We start from the raw sequence: 22,074 nt of genomic DNA, 5'->3' as shown, positions 1-22,074 counted from the left end.
CGCAAGGAGGGGCCCCGCGCGCAGGGCGGGCGGCGCGGGCCCCACTGGGGCAGGCAGAGCAGAGGGCAGGTGGGGCTGGTGCCCACGCCAGGCCCTCAGCCTGGAAACAGGGGCCAAGCTAGGAAATACCACTAGCAGCTCCCCACGTATTTCTAAAACACAGGAAAGCAGAGCAGGAGCAGAGTCTGTGCTTCATGCCTGAGGTTAAGAGCTAGCTCCTGAAGGAGGAAAGACAGCGTAACTGATGGGCACAGGGGAGAATCACACGGGTATTTCATGCCTTGGGGGTAAGCCCAGAGGTGCAGGCATGGTCAAAAAAAAAAAAAAGAGATGAATGGAAGGAAAAGTTCTTGCCTTTTTCCCTGCTTTGCTTGCACTCTGCAGCTGGGGGTTGATCTAAGTGATGCTTAAAACATGCAAGAATGGAGCTGCTCCCTGCTTCTGTTTTTATTTTCCATTACAGGGCAAACTTCCCAAACTGACCCCTTGCAATCACTTCATCCACTCAGCTACCTTCCTGTCACACTGAGCTGGACTCAGGTCCCCCTCTTCTTGACAGGCCCAGGGGGGACCTAGCCCTGGTAGCCCCACAGCCCTTTGGAGCTGCCCCGACTTCCCAAGCAGCACAAAGCCCTCTGCAAGGACCCCCTGGGAGGCTCAGGCCTGAGGAGCGCTCAACCCCGGGGCTCCTTCCCCAGGCACCGTAGCCGCCGGTGGGCCCTGAGGCAGCACCGCGGAAAGGAGCCCGGTCCCGCTACGTGAGCGGTGACCGGAACGCCAGCAGCGCGGCTGGAAGTAACGAGACGCTACCCGGCGCCTGCAGGTTGCGGTCCCTCGGCAGCAGCGGGTAGGGGGAGGCCGCGCGCGCCCCGGCGCTGCCGCCCGCGCTCATCAGAAGCGACAGCGCGCGCCGGCTCCAGCGCCGCGCGGGGCCTCGGCGCCCTTGGCGGGGCTCCCCTGCCGCTCTTCCCCGCGCTCTCTAAAAGCCTTGGATGGTCAGGATGAATTATAGATTAGCTGCGATACAAACCGCCTCATGTCAGTTTTCTCATTCAGCTGTGCAAAATCCTGCTGTTTTCCATCCCCTTCCAGAATGATCATTGTAAAAGAAGTGGAATAAATCTTCTGTGGCAGCAGCTTTTAGGGGGGAAGCCAGTAGAGTTGAATGTTTAGCAGTACAACACCCCTGGGCTATGAAGGGGGGTACTTAGCCCCTTAAAGTCTTACGAAGTGCTAAGGGTCAGGAAAGACTCCAGTGAAAGCCTTGCCAGGATGGACACACAGAGTAGAGGTGCTGAGGAAGGTCCTTGCTACCCAAATGGCTGAGGAGCCTGGGGAAGGCAGAAGAGACAAGTCAGCAGCCGGCACGTGCTGCACAGCGCCAGGGTCACCCAGGAGCCTTCCTGAAGCGCAGGAGATGAAGGGGCCCCTTTATCCCCTCGATTAGGCATAGATCCTGTCCACAAAAGGAAGATAAAAATGAAACAACAGGTCCATAGCCCTCAGGAGAGCCGCAATGTCTTTTAGGAGCCGTTTGCATCGTCAGATTGAGGGAAATGAGGGTTTTGCTGAGGAAAGCGGACAGAATTTGTAATGGTTTGGGGCACAGATGCGGATACCCTGGAGGGAGATGAAGCAGGTTTAAGGCTTTAACGACTGTAAACTTTAAGGCTAAACTTCAGCAAAAAGCGCAATTTGGACACTATGCTGTGAAGAGGCTGCAGCGGCAGTGAAACGATGTCGGCAACCAGACTTGGAGAGACAAAATCCATCCCCTCAAAGCACCGCAGGGGAGAAGGGCTCGTTCTTCTCCTGCCCTGTTGTCTTCATAACTGCCCCTTCTCTATGCCATAGCCCCTCGCAGGGGCCAACAGGAGCCTCCCTCCAGCTCTTCTCAAGCTTTACTTATGCCCCCTAAGCAGTTACAGAGGTTATTCTGCACTCTCTGCAAGTAGCAGAGGCCAATGGCTCCCCCCAGGACAACACAACTGATCCTCTTTCCACCTGGACCAGTTTGTTCCTTAACTTGCACTGGCAGTACAACATATACCACTGCTAGATCAATCTTCATTTCCTATTTCATTGCTTTCTCCTAACATAATTTTCATCTTCAGAAATAGCCAGAGACATTTTCTTTGGTCTCCTTATTACCTTAATGACTTCAGCTGTAAAAGAAAGCAGGTGGCCCTGCCCTAGAGCCTGTCCTGCTTGCTCTGCTTTGTGGAGCAGAAAGGGTGATGCTGTGCGAGGTGACTGGGAAGCTGCACTTAAGGCATTAAAAGCTTGCAAGGCATGAAAAGTAGCTCAGTGCTCACTAAGAGCTCTGCCTTTGAGCAAAACAACTGGTCATCACCACACACACAAAAAATGCTGCTCAAAAATGCTGAAGATGGTAGGGAACCTTTGATGTTTAGTGACAATATTCACTAAATCCAGGAGTTGTGAACAGTCTCCCCACTGGGGTAGGGGTGCCTTAAGCAGAGCTGCCATGGCAAAAAAGAAAGCACCAAGAGAAACAGCTTGTGCTGACCAAAGAACAATTTCCAAGCCTACTGCTCAGTGCTTACACGTACAAATGGACGCATATACACACACACATATAAATACAAGCACGCAGACCTAACTTGTCAGCTCACATGGTTCAGATGGGGTGGCCTCTCTGCTTCAATCCCTGCCTCGTAAGTCCAGCAAGACAACAGCTCTCATGCACGCAGCAGGAATCAGTTGCTGGCAAGATATCACAGCCACCTATTTTATCTGTGAACCTCACCCCACAAGTGTAGAAAAACTGCCCCTCTCCCACAATGCCACGAAGACAATATCAGCATTGACCAGCTCTGGTTCAGGACATAGAAGTACATAAAAATAAGTTATCAAGGGAACATAATTTGGCGCCGCTCCCCATTAGTTAGTCTGTGCTGCGCAGAACACCAGGCTCCTAGGGGAAGCTTTCATCTAAGGTGGTTTCCCCCCTCCCCTTGCAAGGAAGATAAAAGCTGCCAGTGTTAGCCCAGAACAGTAAGTCATTGAGAAAATAAAATGCAGCAAAGATTCTTTTACCTCTATGAAAAGGAAAACGCAGCATGTGCAAAAGATGCTGTTTCTGTCACTCTCTGAGGAAACCACACTGGAAACCAGTATTGTAAGTTTATTATTATTAAAAAAAAAATCCTTAGTTACACTATCATGTTATTTCCTTCCTGCCCATAGCACATAACCTCTGCGGTGATGACAAACTGCCAAGGGCAACTTTCGATGCGCATGAGGAAGCTGCAGCTTCGCCAGGCTGCGTGTTCCAAGGGGGCTAGTGCGGGGCCCGGCCTCAGACACCTGGCAGTGAAGCCCAGTCTCACCCCAGGTCGGGGTATGCACAACAGCGGGTGCATTTAACTCTCCGGAGGAAAACTCACCCGCAGTGACTTTAAGGGATAGGTTTTCCCAAAATAGGTAAAACAAATGCTCTATTCAGTTCTACCAGAAAGCTCCTTTTAAGCAATTCCAGGTAAATACCCATTAAGCAATGTAAAAGCAGAGTTAAGCACTGACCAGGAACTCTGGCATTACATGCTGAGCACCATTTATCACTCCAAACCAAGAGACAACTAGTGAGAGCCTCTTCCTTAAAGAGGCATTTCCCATTAGCTAATTAAATTAAACTCTAAATCTCGCAGTTCATACTTGCTTTTAAATTGACCTGTTTTGTCTCAACAGTTGCTGGGGTGGGGAAAAACATCACATTACAATATACAGTCAGTCTTTCCATGAGCAGACACTGAGCCCAAGTGGCAAAAAGCCTGTGTAAAAACGCAGGTTTGCTCCAGAATTCGGCCAGTCACTGCTTGCCAGCAACGACATCCGAGTAATCTTTTAATACGCCAGCCAAGTGGTCGTTGTGAGTCTTAAATCGGCGTTTCTTCTGGGAAGCAGGTTTCTTCCTCTTCTGAACAGGGGCCTACAGGAAGGAAGGAAGGAGACAGCACTCACAGCTCTGCCCTGCAGCTGGGACATCTCACCTGGCAAGGGACACTGCGCTGGTCACCACCGCCTCAGAGGACAGGGCAGAGGAGAGCAGGGCAGGCAGGAGAGGAAGGTGCCCAGTATGGCAGAAGCATCCACATGCAACCCGAAGCCAAGCAGGGAACAAGGCAGAGCCTCTTTCCTCTTCTGGAAACAGGACTAGGGGGTTGCAAAGAGAGAACTTCAGAGAAATATTTGTATTCTGTAACTCTTACTATTTTCTTTGGTCCAGCATCCTGCATAGAAGAAATACCCTGTCGTTTCAGATACTCTTCAATTTTCTCCTCATCCATCGAATCCACGGGAATGCTCCTCCACAGCTTCTGAAATTCTGAAACACCGAAACAAACATTCACTCCATATCTCAGAGAACAAACCTCAGGCAAAGCCCTTGCATGGAGGGGAAGAAACAGCCCGGAGTTCAACTGCTGGCACCTCAGTCTGTCACTGCACGGATGTGACAAACCCTGCCAGCAGCCCCCAGTTTGCACAGCCTTTCCCACTCCAAATGCCAGGTGCACTTCCAAGGGGGAAGACAGACAGACCAACCGACCTAGTTAATAGAAAAAAAACGAGCTGACTCTTCTCTGTGTTGCCAGCCATAAGCAACATATGCGTTAATGTGATTTTGCCATGGAGTCTCTCTTTTTATTTAGCACCTTTATAGCTGCTTAGACTGCGACTGTCCTTCATAAGCCTCAGTTCAAAACACCTTGATGAGGGGTAATAACCAAGCACAAATGGCAACTTCATTTACACATCTGCAGCTGTCAGTGCCACAGGAAGCTTGTCATCTCGTACTCCAATTTAGTGAACACTCGAGCCATTTACTTCAGTGGGTTGGAGCTCGTTTATCACTGTAATATAATATATACCATGCTATACAATTAATAAATCACTGAAATTCCTCTGGTTAAGAGGAGAGATACCTTAAAAACCACTGCATCGGAGGAAAAAAAAAAAAAAAAGAGACAGAGACAGTAAGTCTTAATTAGAGCTGCTGCCATCTGCCCGAACACTTTCTGTATCAGGTTAAATTTCCCAGAGCCTCTGGAATGTCTTCTCCAGGCAGCGGCTGGTACAATCCTACCTCCCCTCATTCCCTGGGCTGCAAGTCAGATATATCCTGTCAGCAAGTTTGGCTAACAAACTATAAATAAAACACGAGGCACTCGCAGCAACACAAGACTACGTTTCTTTTCCCTTTATTTCCAGATAAATTTAGTGCACGGTTGTCAAAAGATGCACCAGCTCGAGACACGCTGCTGCAAAACAGTACTGTACAGAGGCAAAATGGAGAGAATTTGTTGCTGCACGTGGACCAGCTCCCTTCCTAAAGCCCTGGGTCTATCCAAGTGCATGCCTGAAGTCCCAGACCTTTCTTTTCTTCCTATTCCCAGCACTAAGGGGCTATCCAAGCTTCCCAGGAAACAAAGGAGAGGCATTTGGCCGTTTTGGCATAGCTGGGGGCGCCTGCTCTTGCAGATCCTCTCACCTAGTCCTGGGCTGCGCGGTGGAGATGCACGTTCAGCTTTGATCCCAGCACAAACAAGAAGCTGATTTCTCAACAGCGAGCACTCACGCACACATTTACACAGCAGAGGATGGGGTGAGGGTCCTACTTCACCTCTGGGCTGAGCACAATATGCTCGTTCAAGCTGTCTCCTTTCTGTCCATGCTCCCTGCCTAAATGTGCAAGTCCCCTCAGCTGGACACCGAGACCTCATGGTGGTCTGAAAACAGAATCAGATGATATCTGTGCAAATGTGGTCTCGCACTTTGCAGGAAACCCTCCACTAAATCAGGAATTTTTGTAACTTGCATATAAAATGAGAAGGCTGCATATAAATCACAGAATGATTGAGACTCCTTATTAGAGTTCATGCTGCATGGGCAAACACACTCCGGTGCAGAAAGGGTGAGGGATAGATACCCAAGGTTAACTGCACACATTCTTTTGAAGAACAAAAGTGAAAAATTAAACACTAGAAAATAAATGGTCAGCTCTTCAAGGACCAACATGCACAAAAACCGCAGCCTGCGGTTAATCTCTAACCAGGGCATTTCTCATTTCTGGCAGTGCAGCTGTTCTGCCCCTGCAGCTTCACACTCGCTGTTCAGACTTGGCTAGCTGAAAAGCACAGGGCAAAGGTGGAGCGGTGCACGGAGCAGAGGCTCTTCAATGCCTGTATTGGCTTGCATCTGGAGTGCCATCTAAAGGCAAAAGGGGACAGCATCTATCAGCTTGTCACCTTGTCACAGGAGCAGTTCAGCACAACTGCAGACCCTGAGCTAAAGGCAGCGGGACTGGAGAGAAAGGGACAGAGGAGCTGTCTGCCTGGCACTGAATCCTTTCTGTGCTGCCTGTCAGATTTACTCACCAGTCTCCAAGGGCTGTCACCATATCAGCTAATGCAAGTTCAGACCTGGGGAATACTATTCAGACTACTGTGACATCCTCTGTGAGCCACGAGTGCCCCAGGAAAGGTGGCAATAACTCGAGTCCTCAGGAAGCAGCCTTGCACGCTTGCTGTATTTCTGCCCCTCAGTTCAGCCTTAAAATTCAGATGCTTAACCTGTATAGGAGGAGATCCCCCCACTTCTCTGGATACCACTGCCCTTTGCTATGGCTCCGAGGAACAAAGGGGTCACCACCTGGAAAAAGTAACAGTTTGTGACAGGGGCCTCTAATCTAATGCAGAAATGGCTCTGAAGGACCCCCTGTCCTCCTCTACTTCTGGAATGGGTATTCCAGGAGGATGCAGTGGGCCAGGGAGAAGAGAAAGGGTAACAGGAGGCCGTTCCAGCAGGATGATCTCCAAAAAAACCACACCAGGTATTACAATACAATATCTTTCTTCTGTCTGTGGACAAGGCACCAAGTGTGGTACCCCTGAAGGGCAGGAGGAGCCTGCTGGAGCTCGCCACGTGCTGGCCTGTACTGGCCAAGCACCAAGACGTGCTGCCGTGGCCTGCGTAACCGTAACTCCTCGCCGAGCCCAGGGAAGTCTCACACTTTCAGCCTTAACAGGCGTCCTCTCTGCAGAGGTGCTTCGGAACAATATTAAGAACATATTGTGTAATTAAATGGCCTTTTTTCCAGTGCTAAAATGCTTTCTGCACTGCACCGAGATGCGCGCTGAGGCTTCTTGGACGGCGAGGCAACCCGAGCAGCCTTTCAGCATTCAGCCCGCGCGGCGCGAGCTCGACTCGCACGCGGAGCGCTCAGCCCCAGCACAAAAGGGCAGCACTTGGCTTGGCTGAAGCACTGAAACGCAGCCCAGCTTCTATAACCCCCCTCTGCTGCCCCTCAGCTGACAGAAGATCAATTAGTCAGGAAGTCAAGGAGGGAACACTCGCCATTTGAACCGTCTTTGGCTAATCACATTAAAACGGAGGGCAGAAGCCATTCCTTACCACAAACACCTTCTCCAGTACGCTCAGGATCACGATATAGTATGGTGGTAAGTCAGTCAGGCTCTCTTTCCAAAGGGGGAGAAAAAAAAAACCTTGTTCAGCCATCAAAACAACTGTAGTCAGTGCGGAGATAGGCACTGCCACAGGGAAATTCCTCTCTCTACTGCAGGCACCAGCCTCCAAATTGCCCCAGCTCCTTTTTCCTCCAGCAACTACTCAGGCAGTGATAGAAGAAGATGCCTAACTCCTAGAGGATATTAATTCCAGACAGCATATGCTTAAAACTGTAGTGTGTCATATGGCAGAATCATGCACTGAGGAACATGGAGCCTTTTTTTTTTTTTTTTCTTTTTTCTATGGATGAACATAAAGCTAGAAACATTTTGAACTGTCATCAGCTGCTAGATCAAAGAGTCTGACAACACTTCAAGGCTTATTTTGCAGCCTTCTAAAAAACTTAGTTTGAACATTGCAGGAGATAATGAGCTGAAATAGCACTGCTAACGCAGGAACGTGTCATAGCTCATCCTGCTTGCGGACAAATCTGCCACTGGCTCCCTAAGAGATGTGCTCTGCGATGAATCTCAAAGAAAAAGCGCTCCTGAACAACGGGTTGGCTTCTTCATCCTTATGAACATGGTGAGAAAAAAGAAAAAAGCAGCCCCATTCCGGCTTGAACAAGTGAACCCACTCAGGGATGTTTTAAGACTTGTGACGCACACAGGCAGATAACAAAATTGAAGAGGGTATTCTGCCCTGTTTCAGAACAAAAACTGCCTTCTAAGAACAGCAGAAAGGGCAGGCACGGAGCAGAGATACCCCTCTGATCAGATGGGAACATGCTGCCACCTGTGGAGGAAAGCAAGTAAAGCGGCCTTGCATCAGTGTCCCTGTCACTAGCACTGCAGATGTAAACACTTGTCTCCATCAGGAGCTTGAGCCACAGGGCTTAAACGTGTTGTTTGGGGTTTAATTTAACCTTTTACCCCACTTCCATAGCCACGGCCTGCACTGCCTGCTCCTACGCACAGATCTGGCACAGATACACTGAAATTTAACATACTGCACGGGCAACCCTAGATTCATAATGGTTACTGGTTAAAGACTTAACAGATTTTTCTTGCTAACCCTATTAATAAAATGGGCTTTTAACCAAATTTCACAGTTATTCGTTAGCAAACACATGCTCAAAATCTGGAGTCCAGCACCCCCAGTTCTGGGCAGCAACATCACTCCCCACATCCCCACTTTCCTGAGTTGCAAACCAGCCCTTCTCAGTTATTTTCCTCACATCTCTTTCCTGTTTGCTTGCTCCTACTGCTTTCATCTCCTGTTCCTCACCAAATTTACTAATAAAAGGAATATGATCGATAAATAAACTGGAAAAGAGCAGCAAATCCTCACTCAGAAGGCACTACCATGCTCCTGGCTACCACTCCAGTGATTTTCAGTCTTTTCTGTACTGCTTAGCCTTAAAAGAAAACTCGGACTCCTTGTGCCATGTACAGAACAGAGATGATACTACCCCTGCACTCACCCAGTAGTCTTGTTAGACTCATGCTAATAGCAAGCCTTTGCTAAGAATATAGAATACACCTAATATTACCAAATTAAAATACTGCTATCCATAAAGACTGCTTAACACAGATAAGAGGGACCCAAATCAATTATCATGGGAACACCTACCTTCATCCACAGTAAACTGACAGCTCTTGTCGTTGTAGAAAAGAATTTTCTTCTTATCAGGGCGGTTAACAAAGATGATCTGGTCCCCTAAAGCCTCCATAAAACATGTAAAAGAAGAGCTCAAAATCATTTTCTGCATATTCTACTATAGATAAATGTATTGATGTAAAGAAAATGAAACAGAAAGATTGATAAGCATTTCAAAAGGAAAATGAAATTGCCTGGAACTATGAAGAGGTGGCTGTGTTTAATAAAGGTTGCAAACACCAAGAAGGAACAGCTCATATCTTCCTATCTGCAAGCTCTACTGTTACACCATACTTAAAACAGGTAATTAAATCAGATCAGCAGAGGATATAAAGGATTCCAACTTCACCTAGAGAAGCAGCAATACAACCTGCACTTAAATGCTTCCAAAAGGCATAAGGATGATAAATATACTAACAAAACAGAGATGAGGTACAAGGCATTGAGATCAATGTATAAGAGCACAACTAAATGCCCGAAGTTGGAATATATGAAAAGTGTTTTGTGAGAAGAAGCGTTGCCAGTTTGGTAAGAAATCAGGACAAATCTGAAAACACAGGATGAAGTAAGGAAAATGCTACAATATTAGACCCTCGGAAATACAATTTCACTGAGGTGTGAGCAAGTGTTACCCACCTTTATGGCTTTCTGTGCATTGGGAAGCCCTTCCTCAATATCTTCCAGGAGGATTCCTCCCAGCCCTCGCTGGTCATGCTTGTCCAATAGCCTGAGCAGAGCCTTTTTGTCTTTCAAGTTGTATTTGGGTTTGAAAGCATACTTTCCATCTACAACTTCTATTTTTGGATTGTTGACTAAAGCCTGTAACAGGAATGTAAATTTTAGACCTTGAAAAAAGAGAACATGTTGGTTCTGGCAATGACAGCTACATGTTGCAGGTGTCAGTTTAGAGGTTTGACTTTGAACTAGATTTTAAATCCAGAACCTTAGATGAGACATAATTCCCCACAGAATACAGGCCAAAGCAGCAAAGGAGGTTCAGCACCTTTCACTTAATGCCTTTGGCTGGAAGGTCCACAAAGACTCTTGCCCTACGGCAGAAAGCTGCATATGCTCCCCTTGGAGAAAGGGGTGAGAGAAAAAGAAAAAAAAAAAAAAAAAAAACAGGGAATGCAAAATAGCAGCCTTTGGTTGAATATCAAGTGCAAACCACCAACCTATCAAATTCCAGTAATAGCAATAAATAATTTCGCTTCACACCAAATTTATTCATTGTGTAACAATTCTGTTTGAGCCTTTAAAAAGTCAGAGTAGTTTTCATTTTAGACCTACCTCCACAGCAGAAAAGACAGACAGACATGTAAATCAAGCAGCTTCTTAAAGCAGAACCTTTCATAGAGTTTGTAATTAAACATAAACAAATATTCTGGCTCATCGCATTTCCTTGATCTCTATTTAAAATGAGCAAACAAACGTGTTTACCTCGCTCATTAACCATTGTTTCTGCTTCAGCCCAATATCTAAATGCTGCGTTTCATCCAAAATTTCTTCTAGGGTTAATGGATGTGTATCACCACGCTGGTGTCGAGTCTGGAAGAAGAAACAGGATCTCAGAGACTTCCATTTACTCCTTTGGGGACTAAACTATCATGAAATAGCTACAATTGGTATAATTTAATGACAAAATAACTTTTACTAAAACAGGATAGCTACAATATGCATATGTAAATAGGAATAATATATGAAAAAATATAAATAACTACTTAGAGGCTTTAAGAATAAGGAAAAATATTAGTTTAGTACAGGATGCAATTGAAGACTAAGTCATGTGTAAATCACCAAATTATAAGTTATTCTGATATGCAGCTCATGAATACTAAACACTGACAGATTCTCCCAGTTGCTATTTTTACTGCAAGTAAAAAACACCCTCCTGGTTTTAAACTGACCAAGAATCGTTGAGATTTCATAATGAAATTGTATGCTGGCCATTTTGTTTGCTGACATACTGTATTTAACAAAGTCTTTTAAATTCTTGCATTCCTGCAGAGTCCAAGATATTTGGTATCTTTTATACTACAAAATAAATAATTAAAATGTTTCAAAACGTTACCTTTGTCAATCAAAGCACCATACCTTCATATAATTTACTATTTTAGCAAGGACTCCAAACTTGTAGCCTGAGCCTCCTGAAAGGGCTTTCAAGTTAAATGACCCATTGCTGTGATCTACAAGGGGAGAAAATAGACAAATAAACGATGTTTTCAACAACACCTTGTTGTCTCTATACTCTGCCCCTTTTATTCTCTTCTTCCACGACCTTTCAGAACTATGAACAGAAATGGCTACTCTCGGAGGACTCCTTGTTAACAAACAAGTCGACCCACATATGGGACAACCAACAGGCCATCTCTTATTTTCATCACGGGAGGTTTTCTTTAATTGTCTGGCAATTTCTAATCAAACTAGGCAGCACAATAAATATCACATTAGTAGATGCCACACAGTAGATATCTGCTATTTCTGTGGAGAAAAAAAAAAAAAATGGTGAAGAGATAAGAAACAGCAATTAAATGTAAACCCTTAACTAAAGGAGAGGCTGCAAAAGGTGCTAAGCCAAGGTCTTCAAGGAGAAGAAAAGGGGCTTGAAAACTTGTGGGGGAGGAAAGGAACTTCTGGTAGGTATCAGCACTAGCAGCTAGAACAGGATGGCAAGTGTAACACTCACCTGCATTGCCTCCCTGGCCTGAAGAGCTCTAACATTTCTGCCAAAAGAAAGGGGAAGTCCTCCTGCTCCTTTGTCAATGCAAGAGCTATTACAGAAACCCTATGGGAAGCAGACACTAAAATTTTCAAACTCAGCTTGCAAAACTGGGAAGCACAAGTTGATTCTTAACAATTGCACAGGAACAGATATTTCAGACCAGATGTATCAAAGGAGAAGCTTGCAAGAGCCAGCAGCCGCGTGGAAACTCCCAACCCTTTTGGGGCATCTTAGAGCTCCGATGTTGTGAAGAGAAAGTGCTGATGCTTTGGGGTCTTCCCAAGCAGCAGATGTGGAGAAAGGGTGTTTTATATTCAGATGGTTTAGATGCAGATATCCTTGCAAAAGTCTTCAGAGGAAACTGCCAATTATATTTTCCAAGCCAATATGCTTTACCTGAATGTTGTTAATGCCTCTTACACCACCTCTTAATATACTACTAACTTTATCTGCAAGCCTATGTAAAAAGGTAATGATCAAGCAGTGGAAATTGTGCATCTAGCCAAATTTAGAACAAATCTACTTTTGAAAGCTATTATAAAGACTTGCATGGAAACGGGTGCTAGTGCAGCAGTATGTAACGAGGAAGGAACAACCGTCAAATATAAAACTCAGCAGCAGATAATTTTAAAGATAATCCATGACACCTTCGAGATTTTCCATAGCGCAAATATTCCAAAGTTAACAGAGGAGAATGAACATACCTTCAGCTTCATACGAAGATTTTTTTTTCTGGTTAAAAACTTAAGGTATAAAATAGGAGAAACACAAACACACCTCCCTCTAAAAATGTAGCCCATATGGATTGCCCCTGACCAGATTTTTTTTTTAACATAAAGCATTTATTTCTATGAAGCGAATTTTATAAATGAAGTGACATGTGCAGTAGAAGATCTAAAAATGACCAAATAAAAACAGCATTACGACAAATAGCATTTATGTGCAAATAATGTATTTGCTTTGTCGACTGCCTCAAGAAGATTATCTTGCCTAATCGGCCTGGCTACAACGTGCTGTAGTTCATGACAGGTAAATCTGGCCACGCTGCAACGCTGGGATCTGCAGGTATCAAACGCCACGGCCCGACCAGCCCTTCTCCTGTGCAAAGGAAAGGAGGTCGTGGCCGCTGCCACGCTCCTAAGGCTCCTATTCTCAGCTAAAACTCCCTGCAAAAAACAAGCAGCACGTTGAAAAATAGGAAGTGGGAAGCGCTGGCTTCTAATTTTCTGATTTTTACTCCAGCGGCCGCGGGCTTGATGCAAATGAGCAGAAAGGAAGTTGTCAGCAGCCTCGCGCTCCGGCCAATAGTGGGAAAGCTCCATCTTAGCCGAGCCGGAGCCTGCGCTGGAAAAAGGGGCCACGACCAGCGCTCCCTCAGCATCCTTTCAACAAGAGGTAGGTGTGTATCGTTTTCTAACGTCGTCTTTGGTCGATCTTGATTACTGAAATAAAACATGCCTATAACGTGTAAGCCTGTAAAAAGCTCCTTAGAATCAGGGCGGGTGTGGGGGTTTCTTTTTTTTTTTCCCCCTTCCTCTGGATTTAGCAGGATTTTGTGCTGCTCAACACAGAGGAGCTTGTCTTGCACTCCCAGACAAGCACTTTCACCATCTGTGCACTGATGGAAAAGCGATGACCCCTCCATCTTATGTGAGAAGCTGACACACGAGCCAACATGCAGTAAACAAAATGGATTTAAGGCTTACTAGCAAGGCAGCTGTTTTCCCTATAGCCTCACAATTCTTGTCATTTATTCTACGTTCTTTTAAGGTAGAGATAATAGAAGCATTTTTCAAAAGAAAAGAAAAAAAGGGAGGGGGAGGGTGAAGAAAGCGCTTGAAATTTAAGAATTATATCTCTATCTTTTTAAATCTCATCTGCTATATTACCTACAAGAAATGTATGCTTTTGGAATGGAAAAAATCCTTATTACATATTATCATTGTGAATGTTACAGCACTGATCAATCCAACATTAACAGGTTAGAAATCATCTGGGTTGTGTAAATGCTGTTGCCCCAGCATGTCCATTCAATCATTTTTTATATAGGATTTCCTCAGTATTGCATCAAAATGAGTTTTTTGCTAGTCATTTCCCTCTGCTCCAAGAATATAATCTCAAATAAACCTGCTTTGCTGCGGCATCCGAAGAATAAGATGCTTTTAATTTAAAGCCTACTCTGGAAATTACAGAATCCAGTTCATGAAGTGTTTAGCTTACTGTATTTTGGACACGTAGAACAGCAGAAATGCATAAGTCTGCCTGGCTCACAATATGTATTTCAATTATGCCATTATATAATTGGTAAAACGGCATGAAACGAGACTCCCTTTGTCAGCTTTCAAAGATGCTGACCTCCTGCGTGGCAGAGAAGGCTCAGAAATGGCTGCTTCAGCCTTGTACTTTAAAAATTCAGTTAGGGAGCTGATATTTCTCTGTGCGCCTTGACCAAATCTAAGGAGATTTGATCATCTTTAAGCAGCACTGAATCACCTCCAGCCTGGGCACTAAAAACAGCCTCTTGGTGTAAAATAAGCAGCTCTTCCCCGTGCACATCCCTGACCTGATAACCGTGGCTGTGCCCGCTGTGGCAAGGGGAGGCCGCCACACTGTGCGGAGCCGCAGGGTCTCCTCCGGCCCGGGCAGCCCCTGCCTGCTCTCCAGGCCAGAATTAACATCTTTGGGAACGCACAACCAGGAAAGTCTGGGATACGCGGCGTGAACAGGTCTGGCCTCCCGCTTTGTCCCAAATCTCCCTTTCTTCTCCGGTCTAAAACACTTTTTAGCAACGTGCATCAAAAGTATTCTTTCCGACGTGTTTACAAAGCAAGCAAAATTCACAAGCCCCAAATGATCTCACTTTTGTAGTACTTTTAAGGTGGATTTGCTCTGTAAGCGCTTATTTAAAGAACAACAGATGAATTTCTCCTACTCTTCTCATTCCCATTTCTCATACTCAATTCCTTTATCTTGAAGCACAGACTTAAAGGAAAAAAATACGTGTCGGTAGCACAAATCCTACCCTGGTTTCTCTTCTCACCAACAGGGCCAAAGCCATTTCAATTTCAATACATTAAAGATGGAATGACAGACAAAATGCACAGTATTTGAACAATAAGTATGAGACCTATATCAACAGCTGGTTTGGCTGCATCGTCCTGCTTCCACACTCTACCTTAATAACAACACAATTTAAAAAAATGCTTAAGTAATCTGTATAAGTAGACACCACTGTGCTTCTCCTTTGTTTAGGCATTTTATGTTTTTTACCTCCTAAACACGTTAAGCAGAATTATTTCTGTAACGTACAAGGTTCCTCGTATCACCCGAGAGTTTGTTTAGTAAAGAGACATCAGTGTACCCCTTTGCTCTGTAGTCCTAACTACTGCAATAGCTGGTCAAAATCAAGTTGCATAAAGGTAGCCAAGAAGGGTTTCTAATGAAAATAAACAAACAAAAACTTTAATAAATACTTTCAGTTCTTGCTTTATATACAAAGCAGAAGTCTCTCCAGGCAGACATGGAACTAAGAGTTCAGTTGCCCATAGTGACCATCTTGTGCCCCTTGCATCTGCTCTTCCCCAAATGCCACATTTTCTAGGGTGCCTGAGCAGACAAAAACACTGTCTGCAGTTTGCCTGGTAGCTCTTGGGCTCCACAAGGCAGGTGGACCAGCCAGCCAAGTGCTCCTCACTGCTACGTGTCACCTAAAAGCTCCATACGTTCCCCTCACAGCGACCTGCATCCACCTCCTCCACCCACACGCAGCTTTCAACTGCTGTGTGTACCCAGTGCCACCCAGACAGCTAAAAGGAGCAGCTGGATTTCTTGAGCAAAGGCCTATGCTCAACAGCAGCAACAGCAGAGGATTAAACACTTTGGGAAATCTGGCTCTCACATCAAAAAATCTGCCATGTTAACTAACCTGTGCTAATAGGAAAATCTAAAATAGTAAGGCCTTGGAGACCAGGACTATTCCTTTCTACTAGAACAGCAAATGAAAAGTTCATGCCCATTCTTTGGAAATATCCTGCAAGATATTTTTAATTAAAAACAAACAAAACAACAGCAAAAACAAAACAGTATCTTCAGTGCATTAAAATTAAATCAAATTCATCTTCTGTATGAACTTTTTTATTTCTTTTAGTCCCAGTCTGGAAGAATTTAATCTCCATGAGTGGCCACACCAACAAATAGGTTGTTGACTACATACATGATTGCTCAGGGAACCGCCAAACCAAAACTTGCAAGTCTGACTTGTCTGGAGCGTTTGTTTCAGCGTCAGTGTGGGCATTAAAACAGTTCTCAACAGCTTTGCTTTCTTTTTCAGCCCTCAAATCCGTGGCGCCAAACACAGTAAGACAACCCTGCAGGAATGGCAACCTTCAACAGCACTCACTGGAACGAGACTACATCCATTTACCAATACCTGGGCTTCCAAGTGCAAAAGATTTACCCTTTTCATGATAACTGGAACACAGCCTGCTTCATTATTTTGATTATATTTATCTTTACTGTGGTTTCCCTGGTGGTGCTGGCTTTCCTCTATGAGCTGCTAGACTGTTGCTGCTGTGTGAAAAATAAAACTGTGAAAGACCTGGAGAATGAACCCAATCCTGTCAGAGCAATGATGGAGAGCTTCAGAAAGCGCGAGACAGAAGTGGTGTAGGAAGGACTGGCCAACACCTCTTGAACATTTAACACCTCCAGTGAAGCCTCTTGAATCTTATAAATGAGCAGTCATGTGCTTTTCTTTTTTTATCCTTAAATATAATTAATAGCAAAAGCCACCATTTAATTTCTGGATGTGAACTTGAATACTTAGCAAAGGCTTTTTGAGTACAAAAGGATGATGTGTTGCAATGTCATGGGGAAAGAAAACATTTTTTTTTTAATGAACTTTTGTTGTTTACATTAAGTTACTAGATTGGCTTACCTGAACCAACAAATTTTGCTGCGAGTGCCTAAAATTTGTTTAATTGGAGAAAGTGTTTTATAAAATTGCTCATCAATGTAACAATACATAGAGCAAAGACACAGCCCTGTTCTCCCACTGAGGTCAATACTACAGAGACGAGATAGATACGTAAAGAGAGAAGTAAAAAAAGTTGTAAGATAGGAGGGTTTGACAGCAAGAGATAGAAGAGACTTGAAGGAATTCTCATCTTCAGTAGCTCTTATTCCAGTGTCTTGGCTTTTGGAAAAAAGTGGGCGATAAGTAAGCCAATGTGAAGCCCATCCCCAAAATGTTAGTCTATTCCCATGTCCTCCACTAAAACATGACCCCTTCTCCCTGTGGTCTGAAGAACTGCTTTCCACTGACTTCACATTCAACCTGTTTACCAGTTTCTGGGTGTTAAAAACAGTGACACGTGAGTTTAATGCTACCTCTTACTTGCACAGAAGCATACAGACCCAAGAGCATGATCTAGAGAAACCTGAAGCATCTTTCGGCCTCAAGGCCTCTATGGTGTCTTTGGGTCCAGAATCATCTTCTCTTATGCTTTACAAGTTATCTGGCCATTGCTCCTCACTTCAGGAAGTTACACAGGCTGGATATATCTTGCTTATTCAACAACAGAATCTCAGTGTACTCCTACAACCTGCAAACGTGTCCCAGAGTTCACACACAATTAAGAAAGGGACTGTGCTGTGCTTGAACCATCATTTTTTTTCACCTCTACTTCAGCAGATTAGTTTTAAAAGCAAGAGATGAGGCAAAGTAACAGAAGAAAAATAGTTTTGCAGTTACAAATAACCACCAAAATACAATGGCACAGCTGTCCAACCACTGGCCATCCGTGCTGACCAATAAGTTGCACATGTTCCTGGTTACACAGAGGAACAGACTAGCCAGAAACATCCTGAACAGACCAGAATGGTTTGTAAGATAAAGAATTTAATGGTATATTAAAAAAATATATAAAATATATATTCCTGCCATTAGGGAAACGAAACTGTTTAGTGGCCAAACAGAAGTAGCTATAACACTTCTGAACAAAGCACTGTACCTTGTGATATACTTGTGATCTTCAGTCACTCCACAGCAAAACTAGGGAATATCCTCCTAATTTTCATTTCTTCTCAAGGGGCAGGGGGGAAACAGTAAAAATTGCTGTTTTGAAGCAAGACCAAGACCCATCTACGCTATAGCATATGCTTACATGTGCCTAGCAATCTGGTGATTCAAAGAAAAAGCAGATTTTGAGCCACATTCAACTTTGACTTGGGCAAAGAAGGGAACTGAGAATCCAAAGTTTGAAATCAGTTTTAAACACACAACTCTGGCAATTATTCAGGACCTCTATCCACGCTCAGAATGAGTAAAACTACCACCAGCAATAAAGTCACCCTATAATGCCTCACAATTAAATCTCAACTTCCTTTCTGAAACAATTCCTAAGAAGTTCAGTTCACTCATTCTGTTCTTTTTCTTGCATCCTTGCTGCTTCCATACCGATCAGCATATGCTCTTCAAGGAAACCCAAAAGGAGAAAACCCAAAGGGGACAACATTCATTCCACACAAAGTATTATATAAAACCTTGAAACCTTTCTGAAATTATCTGAAATGAAACCAGCAGCCTAAAAAAAAAATAAAGCCTGTTTCCTCACAGCCCCACGATCTTATTTGTGTTAAGCTAATTATTTTACTACTGCAAAAGCACTCACACACACAGCCCACAAAACCACAGAAATTTTATTTATCTACCCTACTGATTGGCCACATATCTACTCAAGTTCCTTACTCAGAGTTGCACGTAAGCTGCCTGCCCTTTTCCTGCCTCCCTCTTTCCCTGAAAATCCCTCTTGGCCGGGATAAACAGATTAGGTTACTCCATAAATGATTTTGTTCTACTTGATAGCACTGGGGCAAAGCAGCTGAGGGAAACCTGGCCTTCCTGGTGGGGCACTGTCCAGGTTGCAAAACAAAGCATACAGTGGTTGTGGAAAAGTATATTTATTTATTTTCAAGTGCCTGGCTCGAAACATCATTTGGTGGCCTAAGAGGAAGGTGCACGATCTCCTTACTCTTTCTTCAGCAGTGGCAAAGCTGCTTCTCTCTCCCATTGTCCTTGATGTTCTTCCCTGTGTCTCTTGTTTCCTTTCTGAGTTTAGCAGAGCAGTATGCAGTATCCAAGAGCTTGCAATGGACACACACTCAGAAGCATGTTTTCTGTTTTAGTAATTCCTGACTTTATATCTTTTAGAGTGCATCAGAAAAGTCTGTATTTTCAGAAAACTGTTCACAAAACCTCCAACTGATCTCCGTGTATGCTGTATGTACGCAAGTCTTTTTTTCCTACTGCTCCAAGCGCTGCACTTCTCATTCACTCAGCGCTATTTCAGTTTTGTTTTGTAGTGTAGTGTAGTATTAGTCATGTATTTAACACTGAGACATTTGTTGTCAGCATCAACATCCTAGGGAAACCATCAAACTCCTAACTGAGGCAGACAGAAACCTGCAGAAGTCCAAGCATTTGTGAATGTAGACTTATTCTCAGATAAAACAAGAATAACTACTAATCACAGTATGTTGAGGAGGACAAAATTAAAGAATCTATCTTGTGCCAGTCTAGGACTTTCAGCCTATAGAAATAAGTTTTAACTCTCTCTTGCCAAAGTGGGAGGGGGGTAGCTATTACTACTTTTCTTATGTGATCTAGTTATTTACTGATATTCACAAACCGAAGCCCAGTGTAATTTAAAGTAACGTTTTGGCAGCAACCCTTCTTCCAGCTCACTAACAGCATGCAAGCCACACAACAAGGCCCGGCCTATATATGTACAAAGAAAAAAAAAAAAAAAAAAAAAAAAAAAAAAAAAAAACCATGTCATGCAAATGAATTTCTTACTGGGAAGTGAGAATTCAAGAACAAGAACCATCACAGCTGCTCCTGGAATTGACAAACTGATTCACACTAGTGAGTTAGAGCTCAGAGACAGGCAACAGAAGATATAAAACACCTGCAGGCAGGACATTTGCACCAACCTGTAGCTTGTTTTGAGCCTGATGAGCCACTTTGCTCTACCTTTGTTTTCTTCTTCTTGGAAGATGAGTCTGAAGATGGCGCTGGCCGTTTTTCTACAGCTGGTGTGGAGAGGGCACGCTTCTTGAATAGCTCGCGCTCTCGCAGTAAGCTTGGATCCATAATTCTGTTAAAAGAAATAAACCATAGATAGAGTCCACAAAACAGTCAGAAGGTATAGGCACCTGATTATAAAGTTCTTTGCTTTTAGGCTTTTTCCTTCTATTTCCCTTTGCCAACTCTATGAAACCGACATTTATGGGGATCAAAGTGCCAAACCACTAGCGTCTTTCCAAACAAGACTCTGAAAACAAGCAACACGCTTTTCTGAAGTGGGACTCAACTTCGTGCCCGTCGCTTTACACCGAACTTCCGTTTTATTTTTATTTTCTCTTGCCAACCCTGCCCGAGAGCTCTACGACAGTATCGCGGTGCTTTAAAGTTACTACGGGGGCGGGGGTTGAGGGAGAGACACTGGCGGCGGCAGGACCGGTCGCACGGAACAGGGTATCGTCTCCCCGGTGCCCGCCTCCCTCGCACGAGCAGGGCATCCCCGGAAGCCGCCGAGCACGGGGGCGGCCCCGCTGTCCCGGCCCCGCTGTCCCGGCCGTAGGGACAGCCCACCGTGCCCCGCAGCGGAGGCCGCGGCGCCGCCGCGCCCGTCCCCCCCCGCCACCGCCCCGGTAAGGGGGACGCGCGTGTCCGTCTCCCCCCGCCGCCACCGCGGCGCCAACGGTCGCCGCCAACGGCCGCTCCCGCGCCCACCTGCGCGGCCGAGCGCGAGCGCAGCCCCAGCGCCGCCGCCGTCGCCTAGGGGGCCATGCCGCCGTCCCAGCAGCCCCCGCGCCGCCGCCCCGCCCCGGAAGCGCAGCCACCGTTGCCGCGGCAACGCGCCCCTCCAACGGCCGTAACGGTCGGCGGCTCTTCCAGAAGCGGCTGCTCCAACACGTAAGGGAGAAAGCGCCGTGGGTTTTTCTTTTTCTTTTTTTTTCTTAAATAATTATTATTTATTTTTATTCCATAGTCTTTCAGCAAGGAATTTCACACAGTGAAAAAGTTGAATGTTCTTCCTCTGGGTCAAGGCTCTCACAGAAGAAGGAGGCATGGGAAAAAAGGAAGGAAGAAGGTAGGATGCACTGTGTCTTTTCAACACCGACGAAGGTAGAGGAGTAAGTTCAGAAATTTAAGTAATGGGTCCGTTTTTTGGCAAATGGTTGTCAGAAGGCTCACAAGAGCAGAAGGGGGAAGAGCGGGGGCGGGGGGGGGGAAATCCCACCTTGAAGGAGGGAGAAAAACAAAAGGGGGAGGGGGCAAGAAAAAGCTTTCTGACCCAATTCAGTTAAAAAGCCCTCTTCTTGTGGCTGTTTTTGGTCTTTTCTCAACAGATAAAATAGTTGCTCCAGGGGCTCCAAACCACTCTGGCACCTTTCTCTTAGAAGGGAGAGTTGAAGTCTAAAAGAAAAAAAAAATATAATCTCATACAAGAATGTTTAAACTGTTTGACACTAATCTGCTTAGTTCTGTTTCTAAAGCCATACTCAGTAGGAGAGATTCAGGTGTCCACACTATTCCTGAAAAGCTTATTGCTCAACTATTTTAAAAAGGTGTTGCAGGTAAGTGAACAGGAATTATACAACACTAGCAAAAAAAAAGCAAACCTTGGAAAGATTTAAAAGTTCAACGTGGAAAAAACTCAAAAGCAATAGTTATTATGGAAGTCTTCAGGAATTGTCTTAAACATACCAACCAACTGGAAAAGAAACCCCCCAAAAATTCCCCACACTTGTCCCAAGAGCAAAGAAAACAGCACATTGGTATCTCCCAGCCTCAAACTAGGAGTTCAGTGCAAGTTGTGTACCAGGAGGGGTGCTGCTCAGAGCAAAGCAAGCTCTTGTTAGACAAACATGACATACATGCTTTATGAGATTACATTTCATACAATACTAATGCAAAAATCCTTCATGTGATCAACATGCATACAAGGTGGTTTGAAATTGCAAAAGAAGAAAACTAGTAAAATGTTCTCTAGGATTTGGAAACCTCTACCACTAGAGGGCTGGCAAGAAGTGACATATTTAGGCACAGGCAAAAACAACAGGAAAGGGGAAGATATCATTACACTAAGCATATTAACGAGAGGCTGCTGCTGGGCACACTTCACACCAAGCCTTTCTAT

General features: G+C 44.8%; 3 protein-coding genes across 3 annotated transcripts in view; 1 reads left to right on the top strand and 2 right to left on the bottom strand.

Annotated features, from left to right (window-relative positions):
• Window positions 1-3,446: 3,446 nt before the first annotated feature.
• GTF2E2 (general transcription factor IIE subunit 2) lies at window positions 3,447-20,684 on the bottom strand. The gene is made up of 8 exons (XM_088531572.1): window positions 20,664-20,684; window positions 19,862-20,025; window positions 11,242-11,333; window positions 10,588-10,695; window positions 9,784-9,966; window positions 9,121-9,214; window positions 4,233-4,348; window positions 3,447-3,952 (listed from the first exon to the last, which is right to left on the bottom strand). The coding sequence occupies exons 2-8, from the start codon at window positions 20,019-20,021 to the stop codon at window positions 3,833-3,835; spliced, it is 873 nt and encodes a 290-aa protein (XP_088387698.1). The 5' UTR covers window positions 20,022-20,025; window positions 20,664-20,684; the 3' UTR covers window positions 3,447-3,832.
• Window positions 16,006-16,762, top strand: SMIM18 (small integral membrane protein 18). Its single transcript, XM_010211424.2, has one exon. The coding sequence runs from the start codon at window positions 16,245-16,247 to the stop codon at window positions 16,536-16,538; it is 294 nt and encodes a 97-aa protein (XP_010209726.1). The 5' UTR covers window positions 16,006-16,244; the 3' UTR covers window positions 16,539-16,762.
• A 536-nt stretch (window positions 20,685-21,220) lies between the features above and the next one.
• WRN (WRN RecQ like helicase) overlaps window positions 21,221-22,074 on the bottom strand; it is a 29,180-nt gene continuing 28,326 nt past the window's right edge. Inside the window, exon 34 of the mRNA XM_088531571.1 lies at window positions 21,221-21,350. Within this exon, the coding sequence (XP_088387697.1) occupies window positions 21,234-21,350 (117 nt within the window). The 3' untranslated portion in view covers window positions 21,221-21,233. The remainder of the gene's footprint in view (window positions 21,351-22,074) is intronic.

Source organism: Tinamus guttatus, unplaced genomic scaffold (assembly GCF_059628265.1).
Source record: "Tinamus guttatus ecotype Peru unplaced genomic scaffold, ASM5962826v1 Tinamus_guttatus_pri_ptg000423l, whole genome shotgun sequence".
NCBI classification, from domain to species: domain Eukaryota; kingdom Metazoa; phylum Chordata; class Aves; order Tinamiformes; family Tinamidae; genus Tinamus; species Tinamus guttatus.
Note: the sequence above shows the minus strand (reverse complement) of the source record. Positions and strands in the feature narration are given on the sequence as shown.

Excerpts from the sequence above, each read along its gene's own strand:
- SMIM18 (XM_010211424.2), top strand. The coding sequence starts at position 16,245 with ATGGCAACCTTCAACAGCACTCACTGGAACGAGACTACATCCATTTAC.
- GTF2E2 (XM_088531572.1), bottom strand. The coding sequence starts at position 20,021 with ATGGATCCAAGCTTACTGCGAGAGCGCGAGCTATTCAAGAAGCGTGCC. Across the intron at positions 11,334-19,861 it reads AGGCTCAAAACAAGCTACAG|ATCACAGCAATGGGTCATTT; the intron begins GTTGGTGCAAAT and ends CTCCCCTTGTAG. Across the intron at positions 10,696-11,241 it reads AAATAGTAAATTATATGAAG|ACTCGACACCAGCGTGGTGA; the intron begins GTATGGTGCTTT and ends TTCTTCTTCCAG.